The following is a 24,001-nucleotide window of genomic DNA, read 5'->3' on the forward strand; positions in this document are numbered from 1 at the left end:
GATATGATATTAGGATCTGAAATCATAACTAGTTACAGTGTTATAGTCGGTAGAAATCATAACTAGTTACAGTGTTATAGTCGGTAGAAATCATAACTAGCTACAGTGTTATAGTCGGTAGAAATCATAACTAGTTACAGTGTTATAGTCGGTAGAAATCATAACTAGCTACAGTGTTATAGTCGGTAGAAATCATAACTAGTTACAGTGTTATAGTCGGTAGAAATCATAACTAGTTATAGTCGGTAGAAATCATAACTAGTTACAGTGTTATAGTCGGTAGAAATCATAACTAGTTATAGTCGGTAGAAATCATAACTAGTTACAGTGTTATAGTCGGTAGAAATCATAACTAGTTATAGTCGGTAGAAATCATAACTAGTTACAGTGTTATAGTCGGTAGAAATCATAACTAGTTATAGTCGGTAGAAATCATAACTAGTTACAGTGTTATAGTCGGTAGAAATCATAACTAGTTATAGTCGGTAGAAATCATAACTAGTTATAGTCGGTAGAAATCATAACTAGTTATAGTCGGTAGAAATCATAACTAGTTACAGTGTTATAGTCGGTAGAAATCATAACTAGCTACAGTGTTATAGTCGGTAGAAATCATAACTAGTTACAGTGTTTTATAGTCGGTAGAAATCATAACTAGTTACAGTGTTATAGTCGGTAGAAATCATAACTAGTTACAGTGTTATAGTCGGTAGAAATCATAACTAGTTATAGTCGGTAGAAATCATAACTAGTTAGTGTTATAGTCGGTAGAAATCATAACTAGCTACAGTGTTATAGTCGGTAGAAATCATAACTAGTTACAGTGTTAGTCGGTAGAAATCATAACTAGTTATAGTTGGTAGAAATCATTACTAGCTACAGTGTTATAGTCGGTAGAAATCATAACTAGTTACAGTCGGTAGAAATCATAACTAGTTACAGTGTTATAGTCGGTAGAAATCATAACTAGTTACAGTGTTATAGTCGGTAGAAATCATAACTAGTTATAGTCGGTAGAAATCATAACTAGTTACAGTGTTATAGTCGGTAGAAATCATAACTAGTTATAGTCGGTAGAAATCATTACTAGTTACAGTGTTATAGTCGGTAGAAATCATTACTAGTTACAGTGTTATAGTCGGTAGAAATCATAACTAGTTACAGTGTTATAGTCGGTAGAAATCATAACTAGTTACAGTGTTATAGTCGGTAGAAATCATAACTAGTTACAGTGTTATAGTCGGTAGAAATCATAACTAGTTACAGTGTTATAGTCGGTAGAAATCATAACTAGTTACAGTGTTATAGTCGGTAGAAATCATAACTAGTTATAGTCGGTAGAAATCATAACTAGTTACAGTGTTATAGTCGGTAGAAATCATAACTAGTTATAGTTGGTAGAAATCATTACTAGCTACAGTGTTATAGTCGGTAGAAATCATAACTAGTTACAGTCGGTAGAAATCATAACTAGTTACAGTGTTATAGTCGGTAGAAATCATAACTAGTTACAGTGTTATAGTCGGTAGAAATCATAACTAGTTATAGTCGGTAGAAATCATAACTAGTTACAGTGTTATAGTCGGTAGAAATCATAACTAGTTATAGTCGGTAGAAATCATTACTAGTTACAGTGTTATAGTCGGTAGAAATCATAACTAGCTACAGTGTTATAGTCGGTAGAAATCATAACTAGTTACAGTGTTATAGTCGGTAGAAATCATAACTAGTTACAGTGTTATAGTCGGTAGAAATCATAACTTGTTATAGTCGGTAGAAATCATAACTAGTTACAGTGTTATAGTCGGTAGAAATCATAACTAGTTACAGTGTTATAGTCGGTAGAAATCATAACTAGTTATAGTCGGTAGAAATCATAACTAGTTACAGTGTTATAGTCGGTAGAAATCATAACTAGTTACAGTGTTATAGTCGGTAGAAATCATAACTAGTTATAGTCGGTAGAAATCATAACTAGTTACAGTGTTAATGTCATCAGGGTATCATGACAGATAAAGGTGGTGGTGGGAAAAGGTCCCTGCAGGTTCCTTCTGATCCTGCGCTTGCTTTTTCGCCCTCTCGTCCTCATTTCCTTTACCAGACTTGATATCTATCTGTTCTGTTCATCCTCTGTCTGTTGTGATTTCACTGTCTTCAAACATGGCACACGTGGCTTGGATCTCAAAGGGCACGTATTCTCTTTGTAGTGCACTAATTTTGACCCCATAAAGAATAGGGTTTCATTTGGGACACATGGTCTTGGTATCTTCAGCTTGTTGTAAACGTTAGCACTTTATTATCAACATGTTTATATGCCTATAACACATGATTACAGTAATGTTTATATAACACATGATTACAGTAATGTTTATATAACACATTATTACAGTAATGTTTATATAACACATGATTACAGTAATGTTTATATAACACATGATTACAGTAATGTTTATATAACACATTATTACAGTAATGTTTATATAACACATTATTACAGTAATGTTTATATAACACATTATTACAGTAATGTTTATATAACACATTATTACAGTAATGTTTATATAACACATTATTACAGTAATGTTTATATAACACATTATTACAGTAATGTTTATATAACACATGATTACAGTAATGTTTATATAACACATGATTACAGTAATGTTTATATAACACATGATTACAGTAATGTTTATATAACACATGATTACAGTAATGTTTATATAACACATGATTACAGTAATGTTTATATAACACATGATTACAGTAATGTTTATATAACACATGATTACAGTAATGTTTATATAACACATTATTACAGTAATGTTTATATAACACATTATTACAGTAATGTTTATATAACACATTATTACAGTAATGTTTATATAACACATTATTACAGTAATGTTTATATAACACATTATTACAGTAATGTTTATATAACATTACAGTAATGTTTATATAACATTACAGTAATGTTTATATAACATTACAGTAATGTTTATATAACATTATTACAGTAATGTTTATATAACATGATTACAGTAATGTTTATATAACATGATTACAGCCATGTTTATATAACATGATTACAGCCATGTTTATATAACATTATTACAGCCATGTTTATATAACATTATTACAGCCATGTTTATATAACATTATTACAGTAATGTTTATATAACATTATTACAGTAATGTTTATATAACATGATTACAGTAATGTTTATATAACACATTATTACAGTCATGTTTATATAACACATTATTACAGTCATGTTTATATAACACATTATTACAGTCATGTTTATATAACACATTATTACAGTCATGTTTATATAACACATTATTACAGTCATGTTTATATAACACATTATTACAGTAATCATGTAATAATGTTAATACATTACCTTATTTCCATATTATTATTATATTATTATTATCATATTATTCCATACTGTTATACCTGATTATGTGATTATGTTATTACAGATTATTAACCAACAGGTTCTCACGGCTCTATTTGAGTCATTTTAATAACGAAAGGATCCAATTATAGCCTTCCCTGTTTACATAATGATGATTTAAAGATATGGGTTAAATATACTGTTAAATATGTTAAATATACTTTTAAGTTTGCATTGATTAAGCTGTGTGTGCGTACCTTCAGCTGAGGTGTTGCCCTCTACTAGTGGGTATTGTATGGCCTTACCTATAGCCCACAATACACTATTGTTCAGGTTATACATATAGTCCTATGCTAAGCTATTTCTATGGTATTTTCCCATTGTCTTTGCTAAGCTAAGTTTATAGAAATGCCCCATTCACTCAGCTAAGCTAATTCCATTGAAATGTCCAATTCACTCAGCTAAGCTAATTCTATAGAAATGCCCCATTCTAAACTTAGATAATTGTATGGTGTTTCCCACTCTCTGTGCTAGGCTAAGCTAAACTAAGCTAATTCTATAGCGTTTCCCCACTCTTTATGCTAGGCTAATGCTAAAGCTAATGGCTCTCTCTCTCTGACCTACAGAAACCAGCTCCTCCCAAACCGGTTGAGGTCAAGCCTAAGAAGGCTATCGCCAAGGTAATGCCATCGAGCACACACACACTGTCCACGTGTTAAAGCATGTATCCATAAATGCATGTTTGTTTTAAAGTCTCAAAGTTTTTGTCCATTTGATTGTTCTCAGAGCTGTTTTTATTGGTTGTCTCTGTCCTCTGTTGGGATTGGTAGTCTCTGTTTCTATGCTGTGTTCTGATTGGCTCTGTCTGCCTAGAAGCCGGTGGACAAGGTGGACGACAAGGCCATGAAGGGAAAGAAAGGAGGAGCTAAGGTGAAGAGGGAGGATGGCCCCTCCCATAACCGACAGACCATGACAGAGGTACGCTAGGCCACACCTCCGTCAGAGGTTGGAGAGAATGTAGAAGGAGAGGAGGTACGCTAGGCCACGCCTCCATCAGAGGTTGGAGAGAATGTAGAAGGAGAGGAGGTACGCTAGGCCACGCCTCCATCAGAGGTTGGAGAGAATGTAGAAAGAGAGGAGGTACGCTAGGCCACGCCTCCATCAGAGGTTAGAGAGAATGTAGAAGGAGAGGAGGTACGCTAGGCCACACCTCCATCAGAGGTTGGAGAGAATGTAGAAGGAGAGGAGGTACGCTAGGCCACACCTCCATCAGAGGTTGGAGAGAATGTAGAAGGAGAGGAGGTACGCTAGGCCACGCCTCCATCAGAGGTTGGAGAGAATGTAGAAAGAGAGGAGGTACGCTAGGCCACGCCTCCATCAGAGGTTAGAGAGAATGTAGAAGGAGAGGAGGTACGCTAGGCCACACCTCCATCAGAGGTTGGAGAGAATGTAGAAGGAGAGGAGGTACGCTAGGCCACACCTCCATCAGAGGTTGGAGAGAATGTAGGAGAGGAGGTACGCTAGGCCACACCTCCATCAGAGGTTGGAGAGAATGTAGAAGGAAGGTACGCTAGGCCACGCCTCCATCAGAGGTTGGAGAGAATGTAGAAGGAGAGGTACGCTAGGCCACACCTCCATCAGAGGTTGGAGAGAATGTAGAAGGAGAGGTACGCTAGGCCACACCTCCATCAGAGGTTGGAGAGAAGGTAGAAGGAGAGGAGGGAAGGGTGGTGGGATTATAATCATCTAACATGCCTTCAATGTTCTCCCTGTCTCAATATCTGTCTCACACACACACACACACACACACACACACACACACACACACACACACAGATCTGTGTGTCCCGCTCCAGTGTCAGTGTGACCTACTACAGAAGTCTAGCTCCCTACTCCATGTCTGTCAGAGGCCAGAGTGAGACAGTCCGAGTCAACGGTATGACAGACCGACAGAGTGCTGTGGATTTGAACCAGAGTTGTTAGGCGGTCTCCCAAATGGCACTCTATTCCCTCCGTAGGGCATTACTCTAGACTTAGACTTAGCCCTAGACTTAGCCCTAGACTTAGCCCTAGACTTAGCCCTAGACTTAGCCCTAGACTTAGCCCTAGACTTAGCCCTAGACTTAGCCCTAGCCCTAGACTTAGCCCTAGACTTAGCCCTAGACTTAGACTTAGCCCTAGACTTAGCCCTAGACTTAGACTTAGCCCTAGACTTAGCCCTAGACTTAGCCCTAGACTTAGACCTAGACCTAGACCTAGACTTAGACCTAGACTTAGACTTAGACCTAGACTTAGACCTAGACCTAGCCCTAGCCCTAGACCTAGACCTAGACCTAGACCTAGCCCTAGACCTAGCCCTAGCCCTAGACCTAGACCTAGACCTAGACCTAGACCTAGCCCTAGCCCTAGCCCTAGACCTAGACCTAGACCTAGCCCTAGACCTAGCCCTAGACCTAGCCCTAGACCTAGGGAATAGAGTGCGATTTGGGATGCAGTTTGTGTGATTTAACCACTGTGTGCTGTAAACTGAGTGTGTGTGTGGGCACTAACATTGTGTGTCTTTGTTACTACACAGTAATTGTGTGAAATGGGTGTGTGCTCACCCTTCAGTATGTACAGTGTGTTAACACATCAGGACTACTAGTGATACTACTAACTAGCTAGCAGGACCAGCCTTCAGTATGTACAGTGTGTTAACACATCAGGACTACTAGTGATACTACTAACTAGCTAGCAGGACCAGCCTTCAGTATGTACAGTGTGTTAACACATCAGGACTACTAGTGATACTACTAACTAGCTAGCAGGACCACCCTTCAGTATGTACAGTGTGTTAACACATCAGGACTACTAGTGATACTGCTAACTAGCTAGCAGGACCAGCCTTCAGTATGTACAGTGTGTTAACACATCAGGACTACTAGTGATACTACTAACTAGCTAGCAGGACCAGCCTTCAGTATGTACAGTGTGTTAACACATCAGGACTACTAGTGATACTGCTAACTAGCTAGCAGGACCAGCCTTCAGTATGTACAGTGTGTTAACACATCAGGACTACTAGTGATACTACTAACTAGCTAGCAGGACCACCCTTCAGTATGTACAGTGTGTTAACACATCAGGACTACTAGTGATACTGCTAACTAGCTAGCAGTACCACCCTTCAGTATGTACAGTGTGTTAACACATCAGGACTACTAGTGATACTACTAACTAGCTAGCAGTACCAGCCTTCAGTATGTACAGTGTGTTAACACATCAGGACTACTAGTGATACTACTAACTAGCTAGCAGGACCAGCCTTCAGTATGTACAGTGTGTTAACACATCAGGACTACTAGTGATACTGCTAACTAGCTAGCAGGACCAGCCTTCAGTATGTACAGTGTGTTAACACATCAGGACTACTAGTGATACTGCTAACTAGCTAGCAGGACCACCCTTCAGTATGTACAGTGTGTTAAAACCTGTTATGGCTGCAGCCCGACACCGGTACACTTATGACAACATCCAGCTCAAGTGCAGGGCGCGAAATTCAAAATATATATTTTTTTAATATTTAACTTTCACACATTAACAAGTCCAATACAGCATATGAAAGGTATACATCTTGTGAATCAAGCCAACATGTCCGATTTTTAAAATGTTTTACAGGGAAGACAAAATATGTAAATCTATTAGCTAACCACGTTAGCAAAAGACACCACTTTTCTAACTCCATCAGTTTCTTACTCCATCACTAGCTATCACAAATTCGACCAAATAAAGAAATAAATAGCCACTAACCAAGAAAAAACTTCATCAGATGACAGTCTGATAACATATTTCTGTATAGCATATGTTTTGTTCGAAACATTTGCATATTTCAGGTATAAATCATAGTTTACATTTCAGCTACAATCAGAAATTGCACCGAAAGCAGCCATAATATTTACAGACACCAACGTCAAATACCTAATTACTCATCATAAAACATTTCTGAAAAATACATAGTGTACAGTAAATGAAAGACAGGCATCTTGTGATGCCAGACAATATTTCCGATTTATTAAGTGTTTTACAGCGAAAACAAAATGTAGCGTTATATTAGCTTAGCTTAGCACAATAGAAACACTTGGGCGCCGGCGACTACGACAGATATATGAAATAACATCATAAATTGGATCTTACTTTTGCTGATCTTTCATCAGAATGTTGAACAAGGTGTCCTTTGTCCAGATGAGTCGTTGTTTGGATTCAGAACGGCAAATTTCCCTCTTCATTTAGCATGGGCACTAGCCGAGTGGCACAGATCTCTCCAACGTAAACACAGTCAGAGAACGCAACACGGCAAAACTCCCGAAAAAATTTCAATAATCTGATTAAACTATATTGAAAAAACATACATTACGATGATATGGTCACATGTATCAAATAAAATCCGAGCCGGAGATGTTAGTCATCCATTACGGCAGCAAAACAGAAGGCAATCGCACTTCCAAGTCGCGCGCTTCAGAGTACCGGAAGTGGATGGTCACGTCAAAGAAATAGCTTTTATTCCACCCCAGACCAAGATAAACACAACATTTCTTCTCTCACATCATCTTGACACCCAGAGGAAGGCGTATGGAGTGTACGTAGACTCCTACGTGTCATGACCATGTATAGGCAGGAAGTTGAAGAGAGCATATATTTCTGACATTCTACTTCCTGGTCAGGGAAAGTGCTGCCAAAGGAGTTCTGTTTCACTCAGAGAAATAATTCCAACGGTTTTAGAAACTAGAGAGTGTTTTCTATCCAATAATAATAATAATATCCATATTGTACGAGCAAGAATTGAGTACGAGGCCGTTTGAAATGGGCACGATTTCACTGGCTACTCAATACTATCCCTTGCAGCCATAAGAAGTTTTAACACATCAGGACTACTAGTGATACTGCTAACTAGCTAGCAGGACCACCCTTCAGTATGTACAGTGTGTTAACACATCAGGACTACTAGTGATACTGCTAACTAGCTAGCAGGACCAGCCTTCAGTATGTACAGTGTGTTAACACATCAGGACTACTAGTGATACTACTAACTAGCTAGCAGGACCACCCTTCAGTATGTACAGTGTGTTAACACATCAGGACTACTAGTGATACTGCTAACTAGCTAGCAGGACCACCCTTCAGTATGTACAGTGTGTTAACACATCAGGACTACTAGTGATACTACTAACTAGCTAGCAGGACCAGCCTTCAGTATGTACAGTGTGTTAACACATCAGGACTACTAGTGATACTGCTAACTAGCTAGCAGGACCAGCCTTCAGTATGTACAGTGTGTTAACACATCAGGACTACTAGTGATACTACTAACTAGCTAGCAGGACCAGCCTTCAGTATGTACAGTGTGTTAACACATCAGGACTACTAGTGATACTGCTAACTAGCTAGCAGGACCAGCCTTCAGTATGTACAGTGTGTTAACACATCAGGACTACTAGTGATACTACTAACTAGCTAGCAGGACCAGCCTTCAGTATGTACAGTGTGTTAACACATCAGGACTACTAGTGATACTGCTAACTAGCTAGCAGGACCAGCCTTCAGTATGTACAGTGTGTTAACACATCAGGACTACTAGTGATACTACTAACTAGCTAGCAGGACCAGCCTTCAGTATGTACAGTGTGTTAACACATCAGGACTACTAGTGATACTACTAACTAGCTAGCAGGACCAGCCTTCAGTATGTACAGTGTTTTAACACATCAGGACTACTAGTGATACTACTAACTAGCTAGCAGGACCAGCCTTCAGTATGTACAGTGTGTTAACACATCAGGACTACTAGTGATACTGCTAACTAGCTAGCAGGACCAGCCTTCAGTATGTACAGTGTGTTAACACATCAGGACTACTAGTGATACTGCTAACTAGCTAGCAGGACCAGCCTTCAGTATGTACAGTGTGTTAACACATCAGGACTACTAGTGATACTACTAACTAGCTAGCAGGACCAGCCTTCAGTATGTACAGTGTGTTAACACATCAGGACTACTAGTGATACTGCTAACTAGCTAGCAGGACCAGCCTTCAGTATGTACAGTGTGTTAACACATCAGGACTACTAGTGATACTGCTAACTAGCTAGCAGGACCAGCCTTCAGTATGTACAGTGTGTTAACACATCAGGACTACTAGTGATACTACTAACTAGCTAGCAGGACCAGCCTTCAGTATGTACAGTGTGTTAACACATCAGGACTACTAGTGATACTACTAACTAGCTAGCAGGACCAGCCTTCAGTATGTACAGTGTTTTAACACATCAGGACTACTAGTGATACTACTAACTAGCTAGCAGGACCAGCCTTCAGTATGTACAGTGTGTTAACACATCAGGACTACTAGTGATACTACTAACTAGCTAGCAGGACCACCCTTCAGTATGTACAGTGTGTTAACACATCAGGACTACTAGTGATACTGTTAACTAGCTAGCAGGACCACCCTTCAGTATGTACAGTGTGTTAACACATCAGGACTACTAGTGATACTACTAACTAGCTAGCAGGACCAGCCTTCAGTATGTACAGTGTGTTAACACATCAGGACTACTAGTGATACTGCTAACTAGCTAGCAGGACCAGCCTTCAGTATGTACAGTGTGTTAACACATCAGGACTACTAGTGATACTGCTAACTAGCTAGCAGGACCAGCCTTCAGTATGTACAGTGTGTTAACACATCAGGACTACTAGTGATACTGCTAACTAGCTAGCAGGACCAGCCTTCAGTATGTACAGTGTGTTAACACATCAGGACTACTAGTGATACTACTAACTAGCTAGCAGGACCAGCCTTCAGTATGTACAGTGTGTTAACACATCAGGACTACTAGTGATACTGCTAACTAGCTAGCAGGACCAGCCTTCAGTATGTACAGTGTGTTAACACATCAGGACTACTAGTGATACTACTAACTAGCTAGCAGGACCAGCCTTCAGTATGTACAGTGTGTTAACACATCAGGACTACTAGTGATACTACTAACTAGCTAGCAGGACCAGCCTTCAGTATGTACAGTGTGTTAACACATCAGGACTACTAGTGATACTGCTAACTAGCTAGCAGGACCAGCCTTCAGTATGTACAGTGTGTTAACACATCAGGACTACTAGTGATACTACTAACTAGCTAGCAGGACCACCCTTCAGTATGTACAGTGTGTTAACACATCAGGACTACTAGTGATACTGCTAACTAGCTAGCAGGACCACCCTTCAGTATGTACAGTGTGTTAACACATCAGGACTACTAGTGATACTACTAACTAGCTAGCAGGACCACCCTTCAGTATGTACAGTGTGTTAACACATCAGGACTACTAGTGATACTGCTAACTAGCTAGCAGGACCAGCCTTCAGTATGTACAGTGTGTTAACACATCAGGACTACTAGTGATACTGCTAACTAGCTAGCAGGACCAGCCTTCAGTATGTACAGTGTGTTAACACATCAGGACTACTAGTGATACTACTAACTAGCTAGCAGGACCAGCCTTCAGTATGTACAGTGTGTTAACACATCAGGACTACTAGTGATACTGCTAACTAGCTAGCAGGACCACCCTTCAGTATGTACAGTGTGTTAACACATCAGGACTACTAGTGATACTACTAACTAGCTAGCAGGACCAGCCTTCAGTATGTACAGTGTGTTAACACATCAGGACTACTAGTGATACTGCTAACTAGCTAGCAGGACCAGCCTTCAGTATGTACAGTGTGTTAACACATCAGGACTACTAGTGATACTGCTAACTAGCTAGCAGGACCAGCCTTCAGTATGTACAGTGTGTTAACACATCAGGACTACTAGTGATACTACTAACTAGCTAGCAGGACCAGCCTTCAGTATGTACAGTGTGTTAACACATCAGGACTACTAGTGATACTGCTAACTAGCTAGCAGGACCAGCCTTCAGTATGTACAGTGTGTTAACACATCAGGACTACTAGTGATACTGCTAACTAGCTAGCAGGACCAGCCTTCAGTATGTACAGTGTGTTAACACATCAGGACTACTAGTGATACTACTAACTAGCTAGCAGGACCAGCCTTCAGTATGTACAGTGTGTTAACACATCAGGACTACTAGTGATACTACTAACTAGCTAGCAGGACCACCCTTCAGTATGTACAGTGTGTTAACACATCAGGACTACTAGTGATACTGCTAACTAGCTAGCAGGACTAGCCTTCAGTATGTACAGTGTGTTAACACATCAGGACTACTAGTGATACTACTAACTAGCTAGCAGGACCACCCTTCAGTATGTACAGTGTGTTAACACATCAGGACTACTAGTGATACTACTAACTAGCTAGCAGGACCACCCTTCAGTATGTACAGTGTGTTAACACATCAGGACTACTAGTGATACTACTAACTAGCTAGCAGGACCAGCCTTCAGTATGTACAGTGTGTTAACACATCAGGACTACTAGTGATACTACTAACTAGCTAGCAGGACCAGCCTTCAGTATGTACAGTGTGTTAACACATCAGGACTACTAGTGATACTGCTAACTAGCTAGCAGGACCAGCCTTCAGTATGTACAGTGTGTTAACACATCAGGACTACTAGTGATACTGCTAACTAGCTAGCAGGACCAGCCTTCAGTATGTACAGTGTGTTAACACATCAGGACTACTAGTGATACTACTAACTAGCTAGCAGGACCAGCCTTCAGTATGTACAGTGTGTTAACACATCAGGACTACTAGTGATACTGCTAACTAGCTAGCAGGACCAGCCTTCAGTATGTACAGTGTGTTAACACATCAGGACTACTAGTGATACTGCTAACTAGCTAGCAGGACCAGCCTTCAGTATGTACAGTGTGTTAACACATCAGGACTACTAGTGATACTACTAACTAGCTAGCAGGACCAGCCTTCAGTATGTACAGTGTGTTAACACATCAGGACTACTAGTGATACTACTAACTAGCTAGCAGGACCAGCCTTCAGTATGTACAGTGTTTTAACACATCAGGACTACTAGTGATACTACTAACTAGCTAGCAGGACCAGCCTTCAGTATGTACAGTGTGTTAACACATCAGGACTACTAGTGATACTACTAACTAGCTAGCAGGACCACCCTTCAGTATGTACAGTGTGTTAACACATCAGGACTACTAGTGATACTGTTAACTAGCTAGCAGGACCACCCTTCAGTATGTACAGTGTGTTAACACATCAGGACTACTAGTGATACTACTAACTAGCTAGCAGGACCAGCCTTCAGTATGTACAGTGTGTTAACACATCAGGACTACTAGTGATACTGCTAACTAGCTAGCAGGACCAGCCTTCAGTATGTACAGTGTGTTAACACATCAGGACTACTAGTGATACTGCTAACTAGCTAGCAGGACCAGCCTTCAGTATGTACAGTGTGTTAACACATCAGGACTACTAGTGATACTGCTAACTAGCTAGCAGGACCAGCCTTCAGTATGTACAGTGTGTTAACACATCAGGACTACTAGTGATACTACTAACTAGCTAGCAGGACCAGCCTTCAGTATGTACAGTGTGTTAACACATCAGGACTACTAGTGATACTGCTAACTAGCTAGCAGGACCAGCCTTCAGTATGTACAGTGTGTTAACACATCAGGACTACTAGTGATACTACTAACTAGCTAGCAGGACCAGCCTTCAGTATGTACAGTGTGTTAACACATCAGGACTACTAGTGATACTACTAACTAGCTAGCAGGACCAGCCTTCAGTATGTACAGTGTGTTAACACATCAGGACTACTAGTGATACTGCTAACTAGCTAGCAGGACCAGCCTTCAGTATGTACAGTGTGTTAACACATCAGGACTACTAGTGATACTACTAACTAGCTAGCAGGACCACCCTTCAGTATGTACAGTGTGTTAACACATCAGGACTACTAGTGATACTGCTAACTAGCTAGCAGGACCACCCTTCAGTATGTACAGTGTGTTAACACATCAGGACTACTAGTGATACTACTAACTAGCTAGCAGGACCACCCTTCAGTATGTACAGTGTGTTAACACATCAGGACTACTAGTGATACTGCTAACTAGCTAGCAGGACCAGCCTTCAGTATGTACAGTGTGTTAACACATCAGGACTACTAGTGATACTGCTAACTAGCTAGCAGGACCAGCCTTCAGTATGTACAGTGTGTTAACACATCAGGACTACTAGTGATACTACTAACTAGCTAGCAGGACCAGCCTTCAGTATGTACAGTGTGTTAACACATCAGGACTACTAGTGATACTGCTAACTAGCTAGCAGGACCACCCTTCAGTATGTACAGTGTGTTAACACATCAGGACTACTAGTGATACTACTAACTAGCTAGCAGGACCAGCCTTCAGTATGTACAGTGTGTTAACACATCAGGACTACTAGTGATACTGCTAACTAGCTAGCAGGACCAGCCTTCAGTATGTACAGTGTGTTAACACATCAGGACTACTAGTGATACTGCTAACTAGCTAGCAGGACCAGCCTTCAGTATGTACAGTGTGTTAACACATCAGGACTACTAGTGATACTACTAACTAGCTAGCAGGACCAGCCTTCAGTATGTACAGTGTGTTAACACATCAGGACTACTAGTGATACTGCTAACTAGCTAGCAGGACCAGCCTTCAGTATGTACAGTGTGTTAACACATCAGGACTACTAGTGATACTGCTAACTAGCTAGCAGGACCAGCCTTCAGTATGTACAGTGTGTTAACACATCAGGACTACTAGTGATACTACTAACTAGCTAGCAGGACCAGCCTTCAGTATGTACAGTGTGTTAACACATCAGGACTACTAGTGATACTACTAACTAGCTAGCAGGACCACCCTTCAGTATGTACAGTGTGTTAACACATCAGGACTACTAGTGATACTGCTAACTAGCTAGCAGGACCAGCCTTCAGTATGTACAGTGTGTTAACACATCAGGACTACTAGTGATACTACTAACTAGCTAGCAGGACCACCCTTCAGTATGTACAGTGTGTTAACACATCAGGACTACTAGTGATACTACTAACTAGCTAGCAGGACCACCCTTCAGTATGTACAGTGTGTTAACACATCAGGACTACTAGTGATACTACTAACTAGCTAGCAGGACCAGCCTTCAGTATGTACAGTGTGTTAACACATCAGGACTACTAGTGATACTGCTAACTAGCTAGCAGGACCAGCCTTCAGTATGTACAGTGTGTTAACACATCAGGACTACTAGTGATACTGCTAACTAGCTAGCAGGACCAGCCTTCAGTATGTACAGTGTGTTAACACATCAGGACTACTAGTGATACTACTAACTAGCTAGCAGGACCAGCCTTCAGTATGTACAGTGTGTTAACACATCAGGACTACTAGTGATACTACTAACTAGCTAGCAGGACCACCCTTCAGTATGTACAGTGTGTTAACACATCAGGACTACTAGTGATACTACTAACTAGCTAGCAGGACCACCCTTCAGTATGTACAGTGTGTTAACACATCAGGACTACTAGTGATACTGCTAACTAGCTAGCAGGACCACCCTTCAGTATGTACAGTGTGTTAAAACCTGTTATGGCTGCAGCCCGACACCGGTACACTTATGACAACATCCAGCTCAAGTGCAGGGCGCGAAATTCAAAATATATATTTTTTTAATATTTAACTTTCACACATTAACAAGTCCAATACAGCATATGAAAGGTATACATCTTGTGAATCAAGCCAACATGTCCGATTTTTAAAATGTTTTACAGGGAAGACAAAATATGTAAATCTATTAGCTAACCACGTTAGCAAAAGACACCACTTTTCTAACTCCATCAGTTTCTTACTCCATCACTAGCTATCACAAATTCGACCAAATAAAGAAATAAATAGCCACTAACCAAGAAAAAACTTCATCAGATGACAGTCTGATAACATATTTATGTATAGCATATGTTTTGTTCGAAACATTTGCATATTTCAGGTATAAATCATAGTTTACATTTCAGCTACAATCAGAAATTGCACCGAAAGCAGCCATAATATTTACAGACACCAACGTCAAATACCTAATTACTCATCATAAAACATTTCTGAAAAATACATAGTGTACAGTAAATGAAAGACAGGCATCTTGTGATGCCAGACAATATTTCCGATTTATTAAGTGTTTTACAGCGAAAACAAAATGTAGCGTTATATTAGCTTAGCTTAGCACAATAGAAACAATTGGGCGCCGGCGACTACGACAGATATATGAAATAACATCATAAATTGGATCTTACTTTTGCTGATCTTTCATCAGAATGTTGAACAAGGTGTCCTTTGTCCAGATGAGTCGTTGTTTGGATTCAGAACGGCAAATTTCCCTCTTCATTTAGCATGGGCACTAGCCGAGTGGCACAGATCTCTCCAACGTAAACACAGTCAGAGAACGCAACACGGCAAAACTCCCGAAAAAATTTCAATAATCTGATTAAACTATATTGAAAAAACATACATTACGATGATATGGTCACATGTATCAAATAAAATCCGAGCCGGAGATGTTAGTCATCCATTACGGCAGCAAAACAGAAGGCAATCGCACTTCCAAGTCGCGCGCTTCAGAGTACCGGAAGTGGATGGTCACGTCAAAGAAATAGCTTTTATTCCACCCCAGACCAAGATAAACACAACATTTCTTCTCTCACATCATCTTGACACCCAGAGGAAGGCGTATGGAGTGTACGTAGACTCCTACGTGTCATGACCATGTATAGGCAGGAAGTTGAAGAGAGCATATATTTCTGACATTCTACTTCCTGGTCAGGGAAAGTGCTGCCAAAGGAGTTCTGTTTCACTCAGAGAAATAATTCCAACGGTTTTAGAAACTAGAGAGTGTTTTCTATCCAATAATAATAATAATATCCATATTGTACGAGCAAGAATTGAGTACGAGGCCGTTTGAAATGGGCACGATTTCACTGGCTACTCAATACTATCCCTTGCAGCCATAAGAAGTTTTAACACATCAGGACTACTAGTGATACTGCTAACTAGCTAGCAGGACCACCCTTCAGTATGTACAGTGTGTTAACACATCAGGACTACTAGTGATACTGCTAACTAGCTAGCAGGACCAGCCTTCAGTATGTACAGTGTGTTAACACATCAGGACTACTAGTGATACTGCTAACTAGCTAGCAGGACCAGCCTTCAGTATGTACAGTGTGTTAACACATCAGGACTACTAGTGATACTGCTAACTAGCTAGCAGGACCAGCCTTCAGTATGTACAGTGTGTTAACACATCAGGACTACTAGTGATACTGCTAACTAGCTAGCAGGACCAGCCTTCAGTATGTACAGTGTGTTAACACATCAGGACTACTAGTGATACTGCTAACTAGCTAGCAGGACCAGCCTTCAGTATGTACAGTGTGTTAACACATCAGGACTACTAGTGATACTACTAACTAGCTAGCAGGACCACCCTTCAGTATGTACAGTGTGTTAACACATCAGGACTACTAGTGATACTACTAACTAGCTAGCAGGACCAGCCTTCAGTATGTACAGTGTTTTAACACATCAGGACTACTAGTGATACTACTAACTAGCTAGCAGGACCACCCTTCAGTATGTACAGTGTGTTAACACATCAGGACTACTAGTGATACTACTAACTAGCTAGCAGGACCAGCCTTCAGTATGTACAGTGTGTTAACACATCAGGACTACTAGTGATACTACTAACTAGCTAGCAGGACCAGCCTTCAGTATGTACAGTGTGTTAACACATCAGGACTACTAGTGATACTGCTAACTAGCTAGCAGGACCAGCCTTCAGTATGTACAGTGTGTTAACACATCAGGACTACTAGTGATACTGCTAACTAGCTAGCAGGACCAGCCTTCAGTATGTACAGTGTGTTAACACATCAGGACTACTAGTGATACTGCTAACTAGCTAGCAGGACCAGCCTTCAGTATGTACAGTGTGTTAACACATCAGGACTACTAGTGATACTGCTAACTAGCTAGCAGGACCAGCCTTCAGTATGTACAGTGTGTTAACACATCAGGACTACTCGTGATACTGCTAACTAGCTAGCAGGACCAGCCTTCAGTATGTACAGTGTGTTAACACATCAGGACTACTAGTGATACTGCTAACTAGCTAGCAGGACCAGCCTTCAGTATGTACAGTGTGTTAACACATCAGGACTACTAGTGATACTGCTAACTAGCTAGCAGGACCAGCCTTCAGTATGTACAGTGTGTTAACACATCAAGACTACTAGTGATACTGCTAACTAGCTAGCAGGACCACCCTTCAGTATGTACAGTGTGTTAACACATCAGGACTACTAGTGATACTACTAACTAGCTAGCAGGACCAGCCTTCAGTATGTACAGTGTTTTAACACATCAGGACTACTAGTGATACTGCTAACTAGCTAGCAGGACCAGCCTTCAGTATGTACAGTGTGTTAACACATCAGGACTACTAGTGATACTGCTAACTAGCTAGCAGGACCAGCCTTCAGTATGTACAGTGTGTTAACACATCAGGACTACTAGTGATACTACTAACTAGCTAGCAGGACCAGCCTTCAGTATGTACAGTGTGTTAACACATCAGGACTACTAGTGATACTACTAACTAGCTAGCAGGACCAGCCTTCAGTATGTACAGTGTGTTAACACATCAGGACTACTAGTGATACTGCTAACTAGCTAGCAGGACCAGCCTTCAGTATGTACAGTGTGTTAACACATCAGGACTACTAGTGATACTACTAACTAGCTAGCAGGACCAGCCTTCAGTATGTACAGTGTGTTAACACATCAGGACTACTAGTGATACTACTAACTAGCTAGCAGGACCAGCCTTCAGTATGTACAGTGTGTTAACACATCAGGACTACTAGTGATACTACTAACTAGCTAGCAGGACCAGCCTTCAGTATGTACAGTGTGTTAACACATCAGGACTACTAGTGATACTGCTAACTAGCTAGCAGGACCAGCCTTCAGTATGTACAGTGTGTTAACACATCAAGACTACTAGTTATACTGCTAACTAGCTAGCAGGACCAGCCTTCAGTATGTACAGTGTGTTAACACATCAGGACTACTAGTGATACTGCTAACTAGCTAGCAGGACCAGCCTTCAGTATGTACAGTGTGTTAACACATCAAGACTACTAGTTATGCTGCTAACTAGCTAGCAGGACCAGCCTTCAGTATGTACAGTGTGTTAACACATCAGGACTACTAGTGATACTACTAACTAGCTAGCAGGACCAGCCTTCAGTATGTACAGTGTGTTAACACATCAGGACTACTAGTGATACTACTAACTAGCTAGCAGGACCAGCCTTCAGTATGTACAGTGTGTTAACACATCAGGACTACTAGTGATACTGCTAACTAGCTAGCAGTACCAGCCGTCTATTCCTCGGCCTTGGAACTAGGTTGTCACTAGTTAATATAAATGAATAATAATCATATATATTATCACAGTGCAGTGTAATGTGTTGTTTTACGGGGTCAGTCATAGTAGTACGACACCTCTGGTGCTCAAGGGATAAACCCATCCATAGTTCCATGGTCGTCACTAGTTACCACAGCCACAAAGTAAAAATGGACAATATCGTAACAAAAATGTACTTTTTGGTCTTAATTTAAGGTTATGGTTAGACATACAGTTAGCAGTGTAGTTAGGGTTAGGTTTAAAATCAGATTTTAATTCGATAAATTGTAGAAATAGGCGGGGTTTAGCCATAATTATAACTTTGTGGCTGTGGTAACTAGTGACGACCATGGAACCATGGATGGGTACTTCCTGGTCCCTTTATGACATCATGGTGTGTTTATGCGTAGAGATCCTATTAAATAACTAGAAGGCCTATGGCAGCCATATTGGTCAGGGAGAAATCCTGACCAGTCTAATTGGAATGAATGGGAGTAGAGGTATAATCCTGATTTTACTTAATAAAAGTAAGGCATGTGATATATCAGAAATTATAAACTGGGTGGTTTGAGCCCTTAATGCTGATTGGCTGACAGCCCTGTTATATTACAAACCGTATACCACCGGTATGACAAAACATTTATTTTTACTGCTCTAATTACGTTGGTAACCAGTTTATAATAGCAGTAAGGCACCTCAGTGGTTTGTGGTATATTGCCAATATACCACGGCTAAGGGCGGTATCCAGGCACTCCGCGATGCGTCGTGCATAAGAACAGCCCTTAGCCGTGGTATATTGGCAATATACCACACCTCCTCGGGTCTTATTGCTTAGTTGTGTAATTGAATTGTTAACCTAAAGTATTGTCATATAATTATGAATACAGTTGAGAGAGGTTTTATATACATTTTCTGTATAAATAGCCTCTAAAATATTTAAGTGTAATGCCCTGATAAGCCGGTGTTTGGAGGTTATATTGGTGTTAGGAAGGAAAACCATGCCAATATATCCTCCAAACACTGTCTTCGTGGGCATTATCCCTTTTATACAATGGGTTACCAACATGTTCAAATAATGATTGACATATTTTAATTAAAAAGTTATTTTGATGAATTTTCTTCATAACATTTCATCCAGCCACCAGATATAGTCCCGACACAAATCTAGGGTTGTTACCCAAGCCGGGTGGTCATTCGTTCTCTATCGGTTCGGTTGCCGGAGACGCGACCCAGTCGTTCAGTATCTATGGGCGCGACCCAGTCATTCGTTCTAAATGTTACATTTCCATACTGGCTGACAACGTTCTTGTCCCTTGCTAGCCAACTGCAGCTTTTTAAGGTCACGTCAAAAAGTGCAGCCAGAATAACAGCAAAGTAGCTGCATTTGCATTTTGTTTAAGATGTTTTCTAGTGACGTTTATTTGGATACATCCATAACAATGAGCTAATGAGGGGCGATTTCGCCTGGCATAGAAAATGTGCTCTCTCAGAGGAGCTAGCCAACAACACAGCTACAGTAACACAATCACTTCAAACTGAAAAGACTGCAAACAAGCCGCCTTTTTAAAGTTTATAAATTGCCTGGCTGGGCTGATGAGACAGTGGATTGCGCGGTAAGATGTAACAAAGTAAATAAGCATTTTAAAGTAATAGATTTAGCCGGTGGTAACTTGTGGAATAGACACCGCCTGGAATGTGATTTTAACCAATCATCATACAGGATTAGAACCACCCGTTGTATAAATGTAAATAGACAATACCTGTAAATGTCATTGTTTTCTTGGAAAGCTGAGAGTGTATGATTCAATATCAGTATCAGTACTTTAAGTCCTATCATCAACTGGTGTCAGGCAGTGTATGGCTGTGGTTTGACTGTATATGAATGGGTTTCAATGTAACCTTTATTAACTAGGCAAGTCAGTTAAGAACAAATTCTTATTTACAATGACGGCCTACCCCGGCCAAACCCGGACGACGCTGGGCCAATTGTGCGCCGCCCTATGGGACTCCCAATCACGGCCAGATGTGATACAGCCTGGATTTGAACCAGGGACTGTAGTGACGCCTCTTGCACTGAGATGAGGTTGCCTTAGACCACTGCGCCACTCAGGAGCCCTTTGGCATATTTGCCAGTTACAAAAAAATCAAATGGAGTCATTCCTTTAAAACTGTCTGGCTAGCTAGCTAACAAACATACAGTACAGACATATTCTTCAAATTCATTATTTTACACTATCTTATTACAGCACTGGCAAACCATGGTTGACCAACTCCCTGACCAACTCCCTGACCAACATGGCTGACCAACTCCCTGACCAACATGGCTGACCAACTCCCTGACCAACATGGCTGACCAACTCCCTGACCAACATGGCTGACCAACTCCCTGACCAACTCCCTGACCTTTACCCCATCATAAGAAGGTTCATGTCCATTCTAGTATTCTGATTCCTAATTCTATGTGTTTGTGTCTGTCTGCAGGAGACTGAGGCTGTGGGGGCGGGGTCTGACGAGGAGAAGGAATGAGGAAATTGGGGGTGTGTCTTTCTCTGACTTCTCCCAAACCGGTACCATGGAAACGAAGAAAGGATCTTTTTTTACGAGGATTTTGTAAAATGCTGAATTTTTTGGGTCCTGTGATATTAGCGAAGATAAACCAACACCCCACGTCCACACTCCTCCTTGCAGTTCTGTCACTCTCTCTCGTCTCCAATCCTTTCTTCCCTCTCTTCCATTTGTAGTTTTAATCCTCTTCCTTTTCTTGAAAGACAGAATGAAGTGACATGTTTTTAAAAAATGGCTGCAACTGTTCTCCCTCTGGCAGTGGGTGGAGCCTCACAGGGTCACCGTGATAATGCGTCTCACGTCCTTTCTAAATGATGATGTCATATCCTCTCTACTACGATAGCTCTTTTTGATGACATCACTCAAAATTAATTTGATCTCCCACCTATGACATCAGAGACCCAGTGGTCAAACTAGGCTCCTATGACATCACAGGTGACCTTTGACCCTGAACTGAGGTGTTGCCATGGAGAATATTTGCGGCTTTTTAAGCAGATGTAGAAAAGTTTGAGAATTGTCACTCCTGTGTTTGAAAGTGGCAGAGCAATAACAAGTGGTGTTTCTGTTGTAGAACGCTGTGGCTTCCAGAACCTGTCTGAGTTCCACCCTGCCGCAGGGAAAACATTATTTTGAAATAAAAGCTGAAAGTTGAGGTCTTGTGAGTAGCGTGTGTTTTGTCTCTGTGCCCAGTACATCACTGGGACCAAGATTCCTGCCATCCAGGACCTCAGCTGATTCTACAATACATCATCACCTGATTCTACAGTACAACATCCCCTGATTCTACAGTACATCATCACCTGATTCTACAATACATCATCACCTGATTCTACAATACATCATCACCTGATTCTACAATACATCATCACCTGATTCTACAATACATCATCACCTGATTCTACAATACAACATCACCTGATTCTACAATACATCATCACCTGATTCTACAATACATCATCACCTGATTCTACAATACAACATCACCTGATTCTACAATACATCATCACCTGATTCTACAATACATCATCACCTGATTCTACAATACATCATCACCTGATTCTACAATACATCATCACCTGATTCTACAGTACATCATCACCTGATTCTACAGTACATCATCACCTGATTCTACAATACATCATCACCTGATTCTACAATACATCATCACCTGATTCTACAATACATCATCATCACCTGATTCTACAATACATCATCACCTGATTCTACAATACATCATCACCTGATTCTACAGTACATCATCACCTGATTCTACAATACATCATCACCTGATTCTACAATACATCATCACCTGATTCTACAATACATCATCACCTGATTCTACAATACATCATCACCTGATTCTACAGTACATCATCACCTGATTCTACAATACATCATCACCTGATTCTACAGTACAACATCACCTGATTCTACAATACATCATCACCTGATTCTACAGTACATCATCACCTGATTCTACAATACATCATCACCTGATTCTACAATACATCATCACCTGATTCTACAGTACATCATCACCTGATTCTACAATACATCATCACCTGATTCTACAGTACATCATCACCTGATTCTACAATACATCATCACCTGATTCTACAATACATCATCACCTGATTCTACAGTACATCATCACCTGATTCTACAATACATCATCACCTGATTCTACAATACATCATCACCTGATTCTACAATACATCATCACCTGATTCTACAATACATCATCACCTGATTCTACAATACATCATCACCTGATTCTACATACATCATCACCTGATTCTACAGTACATCATCACCTGATTCTGCAATACATCATCACCTGATTCTACAGTACATCATCACCTGATTCTACAATACATCATCACCTGATTCTACAGTACATCATCACCTGATTCTACAATACATCATCACCTGATTCTACAATACATCATCACCTGATTCTACAATACATCATCACCTGATTCTACAATACATCATCACCTGATTCTACAATACATCATCACCTGATTCTACAATACATCATCACCTGATTCTACAATACATCATCACCTGATTCTACAATACATCATCACCTGATTCTATAATATACATCATCACCTGATTCTACAGTACATCATCACCTGATTCTACAATACATCATCACCTGATTCTACAATACATCATCACCTGATTCTACAATACATCATCACCTGATTCTACAGTACAACATCACCTGATTCTACAATACATCATCACCTGATTCTACAATACATCATCACCTGATTCTACAGTACATCATCACCTGATTCTACAATACATCATCACCTGATTCTACAGTACATCATCACCTGATTCTACAGTACATCATCACCTGATTCTACAGTACATCATCACCTGATTCTACAGTACATCATCACCTGATTCTACAGTACAACATCACCTGATTCTACAATACATCATCACCTGATTCTACAATACATCATCACCTGATTCTACAGTACATCATCACCTGATTCTACAATACATCATCACC

General features: G+C 40.4%; 1 protein-coding gene across 3 annotated transcripts in view; it reads left to right on the top strand.

Annotated features, from left to right (window-relative positions):
* Positions 1–22,083, top strand: part of LOC120037967 (high mobility group nucleosome-binding domain-containing protein 3-like) — a 31,866-nt gene extending 9,783 nt beyond the window's left edge. For 2 of the 3 annotated variants that reach the window (XM_038983902.1, XM_038983903.1), the window contains 3 exons: positions 4,034–4,087; positions 4,281–4,385; positions 21,388–22,083. In XM_038983902.1, the coding sequence (XP_038839830.1) occupies positions 4,034–4,087; positions 4,281–4,385; positions 21,388–21,432 (204 nt within the window). In that variant the 3' untranslated portion in view covers positions 21,433–22,083. The remainder of the gene's footprint in view (positions 1–4,033; positions 4,088–4,280; positions 4,386–21,387) is intronic. The other variant, XM_038983904.1, reaches the window with a different exon arrangement.
* Positions 22,084–24,001: the final 1,918 nt, after the last annotated feature.

The sequence above is a fragment of the Salvelinus namaycush genome, unplaced genomic scaffold, assembly GCF_016432855.1.
Source record: "Salvelinus namaycush isolate Seneca unplaced genomic scaffold, SaNama_1.0 Scaffold1999, whole genome shotgun sequence".
NCBI lineage: Eukaryota > Metazoa > Chordata > Actinopteri > Salmoniformes > Salmonidae > Salvelinus > Salvelinus namaycush.